General features: G+C 37.2%; 1 protein-coding gene across 1 annotated transcript in view; it reads left to right on the top strand.

Annotated features, from left to right (window-relative positions):
• LOC107693225 (NHS-like protein 1) overlaps nt 1-7,578 on the top strand; it is a 123,676-nt gene that overhangs the window by 88,207 nt on the left and 27,891 nt on the right. The window contains exon 2 of the mRNA XM_016492517.1: nt 5,532-5,684. Coding sequence (XP_016348003.1) covers nt 5,532-5,684 — 153 coding nt within the window. The remainder of the gene's footprint in view (nt 1-5,531; nt 5,685-7,578) is intronic.

The following is a 7,578-nucleotide window of genomic DNA, read 5'->3' as shown; positions in this document are numbered from 1 at the left end:
CCCCCGATAATGCAAAGAGACAGGGTATGTGTGTGTGCGCGTGTGTGTGTGTGCGCGTGTAGACAATGGGGCAGATTGTGTGTGTGTGATCTATATTCCAGTGGTCTAGATTCAGTGGCTGTGTGCTAACACGGCAAGCCAGCTTATCAGTGGGAGACCTGCTCCTTCTGTCCTCCAGCAACGACAAATATGCACATATGTGAATGTCCAAAGTATGAACACGCATGCCTGGTTACAACAGATGAAGCAAAACCTCATGGTCCGGATTGAGAGTTTTGTTGCTCAGGTTGTTTTATCATAGCCCAGGAGACTTAACTTATTTCTTATTTATGTTTTGAGTATCAATTGTTTCTGATAAAATGTCTTAGGAGAAATTAAAATAGACATATTTGAGACTATTGTTGACAGGGCCGACACTGAGGGGGAACAACCCAAAATGTTCAGATTAGTAGTTGGTCATTATGGGATTCTCCAATGGTTTATTCTAAGACTTGTCCTCTCAGTCTTGAATATTTGATTATTCTTGATTTTTTTTTTTTTAAGATATTAATACTTTTATTTAGCATAAATGCATTAAATTGATCAAAAGTGAAAAGAATTTTACATTGTTAACAAAAAATCTGTTTCAAATCATTTTTGTTCTTTTGAAATTCATGGTTTTCACCACAATAATAAAAATGTTGGTAATGAGGAATATTTCTTGAGCACCAAATCAGCATATTAGAATGATCGTTTTAAGTTAGAATATTTAGCAATGTATATTTTTATTTAGCCTGTTAATTACATTTTTTATTAAAATTATTATTATTTAATAAATGCAACCTTGGTGAGCATGATATATTTATTTATTTATTTTTAAATCTTACTGACCTAATAGAAACTGATTATTTGGAGAAACATTTGAGTTTATATTGAAATCATTTTCTATTTTTATTGCAGACTCTTTTTCTCAGGAGCAAAACTGAAGCAAAAGCCTCTGTTTTATTTCAGTGCTGTCTAGGAAAAACAGTTAAGACACTACAGAAATCTCATTTGTAATTTTTTTTTTCCTATAGGCTTGTGTATTATAGTAGAAACAAAAACTTTGAGATCTTGGCAAATCTGAGCACAGTTTAAAACTACTCAGTCCATACTTGACTCTAGAGAAGACATATAGCAGGGGTCTTAGAACAAAAAACTGCAACTTTAGCAAAACTAATTTCATCTAATTGCGGCCTAGGAGAAATAATTGAGAGATTAAAGAGATCTCATTTGCAATTTGTCTTTCCAATGAGCTTGTGTTAGAGTGAAAGAAGCAGGGTGGATACTTTGGATGAGCTGTGCTGGCGAGCTCCTTGGTAACCGAAGCACAGATGAACAGAGGGGCATATACTACACCCCTCCCTCTGAGCCCCAAGGAGTGAGTGTGTGTGTGTGTGTGTGTGTGTGTGTGTGTGTGTGTGTGTGTGTGTGTGTGTGTGTGTGTGTGTGTCTCATGATTTGGGTCGGAGAAGATCTTACGATGTTTTATATTGACAGAAAGCCTCTTGTTGAAGAATGTGTGTGTGTGTGTGTGTGTGTGTGTGTGTGTGTGTGTGTGTTTGTGTGTGTTTGTGTGTGTTTGTGTGTGTTTGTGTGTGTTTGTGTGTGTTTGTGTGTGTTTGTGTGTGTTTGTGTGTGTTTGTGTGTGTTTGTGTGTGTTTGTGTGTGTTTGTGTGTGTTTGTGTGTGTTTGTGTGTGTTTGTGTGTGTTTGTGTGTGTTTGTGTGTGTTTGTGTGTGTTTGTGTGTGTTTGTGTGTGTTTGTGTGTGTGTGAATGTGTAAGGGAGGAGGAGGTGTTTCCCAGGGTTGGGTTGAGGGTGTGTGTATATGTAGGAGGGGCTCATTGTGGAGGCGATAAGCGTTGATCAAATGGGGAGAGGCACACACTGACTTGTTGGCAGGAGGACACAGGTTTGTGGACACACACACACTGCTCGTCCAGCGCTCCCGTGTATTGGGAGGCCGAGACAATTGTACACCGGATCCACCTGCCTCACACACTGGAATAATGGTGTTCATTGGGACTTCGCTCAAGTCAGTCATTAAATACTTCAAACGCAAGGGTAAGAACTCTTTGACCATGTTCTTTCAGTGCTGATGGAGATCAGACAGGTTTCTATCTAGTTTTGTGAACTTGTTTCAATAGCTGTGTTTTATTGATCTATCAGCTAGTGGTTTATTGTAAATTTAAGAGATTTCATTAAATGTGTCAGATTGTGTGGCAGGTCAGTACTTTGTGAGGTATGTAAGTGCAGAGTTCATAAAGAGCTGTATATCTGTATTTCTACATGGACAGATGAGTCATTTCCTGTACACTTAATAGACAAACCTGTTGACACCTTGATTCTGCTTATGATGTCCAGATAATGACCCTGTCACGCATAAATTGTGGTAAATTGTGTGCATCTTTTATTATACCTACTCTGGTTTCAAATATTTACATTAGACACGGCACAATATATTGGTACCGTATCAGTTATCAGTCGATAATATATTTTTAAAAAATGCTATTTCATTTATCTGCATTTGTCGATATTTAATTGTACAGTGTGACTTTGTGCATGCTCAGTTCCCTCCTGATTTTACATGTAGGCTAGTTTACTTTTAGACTTCATCTCATTTTCTCTTAGAGGTAATATTTAATATCTTAAACATTTAATATAAACTAACACTACAAATTATTTAATTAACTATTAGTTTTATTTTGTGATTTTTTTTTTTCAGTTAAAATTGTATAGAATTTATAATATAGAAATAGTGCATTATAAAAATAGATATTAAAAGTACATTTTTAAGATATTAAATATATTAAGAATATTGTAAAAATATTTTAATGTCTTATCTGTATTAATCAGAATGTATTATCTGTGCATCACTAATCAACATAGATTCACAATTTGTGGAAGACACTTTTTAATAATGGTTGAATACAGTTTGCTCTTGAACCAGACACTGGTTGATCTACTTCATTGACATTAAATGCTTTAATACGATTGCATTAAAAATTATGAAAGTGCTTTCATAAAACATAATCCAGTGTTAATTATATATTTATATATATATATCATTATAATTATTTTTATTTATTTTTTTGTCTCAGTAGTACGGAACATAATAAACAGTTTTTAAAATTGTGATTCATTTTTAATTGTGATCATTTATCTTCTGAGCCAAAATTAATTGGATGAGCTTATCCATATTCCAGTGTTACACGTTGTGGATGCTGACTGCAACGTGTGTGTGTTTTGTGTGGGTACGAGCAGGACCAGAGGGATTATGGGAATTTTGAATAGGCTGATTCTGAGTGCTGAGCTCAGGCTGATGTGGAGATTGATGTTGGGCACAATGCAGGTTTTTGTTCCTGCCGCCGCTCTCCTCACTCCCCACAAGCACACAGACAGGTTTAATGGGTTGTGGACTGGGCTGTGTGAGTGCGTGTATTGCCTATTCTGGAATTATCTGATATTTATTGTAGGCACTTCAAAGGGCTCGCTCACTTTTATCTCTCCCACGGAGTACGAAGGTTGTTTAATGCTTTTTGTGCATCTGGTTTTGTTGTCCAGCAAATGGTCTTATTGATCAAATGAACAAATGTGTTTGGGTATCCTTTTTTTTTCTGCGATGGAAAGACTTCTGTGCAGGAAGACTTTTTGAAAACATACATTGGGCACATAAATTGTGCACTTTACACACATGCCAAGAATTAGGGATATGTAGAACTCCAATGATATTCCAGTTCTGTGGAATTCTGTTTGCGCAGATTCCGTGTTGGTCTGGTTATGTGACAGAGTCAGCTGGTTGGTAGATTATTGACCTGTTTGGTTGTTACCACACCGATGAAGCCATGATCACATAACATTTAGGTACTAACCCGTGGCAAACTCAACGCATCAATATTTCCGACAGGATGAATTCTAGGGACAAGCCGGTGATTTTATTTTTGTTCAGAATACTTAATTATACACAGCTAAAAGCTAAAGGCCCACAGACTTGAGCAGTTAATGTATGTCCTAAACAGAGATATCTGTGAATCTACAGCACTTGTTAGATGATTGTGTCGTTTCATTTACAAATGGCAGTATTTGTAACGTGTTTTTCTGCAGTGCTAAATGCCCTCCTCCCATGTGTTGGTCTGCTTTGTCCTGTCTGATGTCTGCACAGATGATGCCTTTGAGGAGAATGTGTCCCTTTGAAGCCCAGAATTGATTTGAACAACAAGTTCAAAGACTCAGTGTTGTGGTTAATGAAGAGAGCAAAACCTGGAGAGGGAATGAAAAAAACATGTTCACACTTTGATTGCTTGAGTTTGATTCCAGCACCTTTCCCTGCCCCCACTGGTGTCTTTTCAATTTATACTTTTAGATCCAAACTTCTGTAAGTTAACATCATACTTCTACTCACCAAGGATACATTAAATTAATCAAAAGGTACAGTGACATCATGATTTCCAGAAACATATTAAACAGTATAACTGTTTTGGCAACTAAAAAGTCTGCTTTAAATATATTAGAAAATACTTTATTAATTCTTTATTTTCTATTTATATCTCATAATGTTACATTTTACTGTATTTTTTTATCAAATAAATGCAGCCTTGGTGAGCATATACGACTTCTTTCAAAAATATTTACAAATGTAAAAATTTATTAGAAAAACATGTAATTATAAAATTCTCAGTATATTTATTATTCTGTATTTTCATTCAATTCTATTATTGTTTTATGGCTTTTTTAGTTTTGTTTTTAGGGTTATGATATTTTTTAATGATTTAATTTTATTTATTTATTTACAAATTGAAAACTAAATGTAAAAAATAATGACATTTGGCCATAGAGAAACCAGAAGCTGTGCACAGAAGCCCTTGGTAGATTAATTAATAGTCACAGATCAGTATGTGTTAGTCTCTCTGAAGAGCAAGAAATCACTTCTATATTGAAAGTCCTGATGTCTCATGAATAAACACAATAGCCTCCCGTGGGCTCCGCTTGTCAGTCTGGCAGCTCTCTCATGATGGGCCATCACAGCCTAACGGCCCAGTGCCACCTGTGGACACACAGCTCCTCACACCTGTGAGAAAACTCCCACCGCTGCTCCTCTACTTTCCCTTCCTCTCACGTTAAAACAACCAGCCTGTTGTTTTTGTTTGTTTGCTGTCGGGACAGCTCCAGGGGTCTTTCCTCCAAGATTCCCCTTTACGTCATGACCCATTTGCACCTCTGCTAGCTTGTACCGGTCTTCTTGTTCACTTAAAGTCACTCTTTGGTTCAAGTTTTTAGGGTTGACCAAGTTAAAGTTTAAGCACAATATTGTAGCCAACTTTAAAACAAATTGAAATCCTGCAGGAGTACTTTTGGCTCTGTTTTGACTCGCAGTGTGACCACAAATGGACACATTTGGTCGCTATTACTTGCATTTGGTTATATGTGCATGTTCTGTGCATGAATAAATAGGTATGTTGATTGTTTATGGCATATAAATAATTTTTATTCTTTGTGTGTGTGTGTTTTTTAGCCGTATCTAATCTGGATGAAGAGAAAAAGTGGACTGTGCACTACACGGCTCCATGGCACCAGCAGGAGAACGTCTTTCTGCCGGGCTCCAGACCAGCCTGCGTGGAAGACCTGCACCGCCAGGCCAAAGTGAACCTGAAAACAGCTCTTAGAGGTAAGAGCCGCACACCTTGCACACCAGATTCAACAGGGGAGGAGGGAGGGGGGTTCTGTTTTAGTTTTTTTTTTCTGGACTCCTTTTTAATGGGGGCCCTATGAAATGTTTTCTTTTTCCAACCTTATGTTTTATTGTAACCAAATTCTGTTTTAGCATGTCTAATTATTTGAAAGCATAAAACAAGTTTCATTTAATAGCCTTATGATTTTTTGCTCAGAAATTCTGTGTTGTGTATTTACATTTTTTTTAAGGCATAAAACATTAATTTAATCTATTTTTTAAGTAATGAAAATTAAACAAATAAATTTTTTTTGGAAAATAAAGGTCATTTAATATTACAATTAAAACATTTAAAATTACATGCCGTCATGTAAATAAGATAAATAACATAAGGCTATTTAGTTTGCTTAATAAAAGAACAAGGTATATACCTGTTCTATAGGAAAGGTAACTTTAAATGACTTCTGTTGTGATCTGGCGCTATAGAGAAATTATAATTAAATAAAATTAACTTGAACTTCAAGGGGGGTGTTGGGGGGGCTGCCGCCCCCAACGGCAGGCGAAACACTGAACAAACACACTAAGCAGCAGGTAAACGTGCCCATGATGTCATTCGTTCACTGGACACCTGTGAAACGGCCTGTTAGTGACATCCAGGGGTCGATTTAGCAGTACAGTTCAGCGCAAAGGTGCAGTTAGCAGATTTTGGACTAGAAGTTAATTGTAACCCGAGACTGATCTAGCAGTGCAGGTGGCTGATGTGAAGCCTGATTAATTATGCAGGCACAGGTGTGTAGGTCATATTACTATAATAGAGACTTCAGGCCTTCAGATGGCAGAGAGGAAGACATGAAGACAGGTAGAGCTGTACCATCAAACACTTTTCCCAAAGCAGCTGCAGTAAACTTTTCACTCGCATTTTCTTTTCTGCCAGTCTCTCTTTGATTATGAAAAAAAAGTCAGTGCTTAAAACTTTTAATCTGCCAAGACAAACAACACTTAGCACACATGCGGATCAGAGGAAGTTCACAGCTGCCTTGAACATTATTTTTTATGACAAGTTATAAAGTGTTTGTAAACTTGCTTGTGCCTTAGCTGACAAATAAGTGTTGATGGAAACCGTAAGGGACTAGCAAACAAAATAAATGCTGGTTTTGGAGAATTAGAGGAAGACTTTTTAACAGTCTGTCTGGTTTTATTTGTTACACTGTCTGGATTTGTCTCTTATGTTTGTTGCTCTTGTGCAGGGGTAGCCAAACTTTTTAACATGGAGGGCCAAAAATCTAATCGCAGTGTCTCATTCCCTACTCAGGGAACCATAGTTACATAAGTAACCTGAGACGTTTCCCAGGCGGCATATATATGCAAACTCGTTCTCTGCCAGCAGGAGGCGCTGTTGGAGTGGTAGAGATCAAGGTTTCCCCGGTAACGGCTGTACACTAAGCAGTGCTCAGCTCAAAAAAACACTGCTTTTACAGACATTACATGCAAGATTAAATGAAAATAACATCCAATTTTCTGAAGACAGTCGGTTTCCTTCAGAAATACGGTGATATAAAAACACCCGCACTCAATGTATGGGAAACACTGCTTATTATAAAAACGTTTATATAATTGTAACATACATATTTACATACATAATTATTCAGGTGTATGTGTAATAACCTGCGAAAACTTGAGGCTACAGCAGCACTTCGTCGTCGTCGTCGTCTTGTCTGATGCACTTAACCAAGCATTCTAACCACGACATCGTCCCTCCCCACCCCCCAACCAGTCGAATTTCCGTAGGTGGTAATTATTTTAATGATATTCTAATGGGCCGCTTTGTGATATCACAAAACCCGGAAAACAAACGCTGTAGTCCAAACGAGCCGTTCGTTGTAGTTCTTGA

Source organism: Sinocyclocheilus anshuiensis, unplaced genomic scaffold (genome assembly GCF_001515605.1).
Source record: "Sinocyclocheilus anshuiensis isolate Anshui unplaced genomic scaffold, SAMN03320099.WGS_v1.1 scaffold810, whole genome shotgun sequence".
In the NCBI taxonomy this organism is placed as follows: domain Eukaryota; kingdom Metazoa; phylum Chordata; class Actinopteri; order Cypriniformes; family Cyprinidae; genus Sinocyclocheilus; species Sinocyclocheilus anshuiensis.
This window is presented reverse-complemented; position numbering and strand designations above follow the sequence as displayed.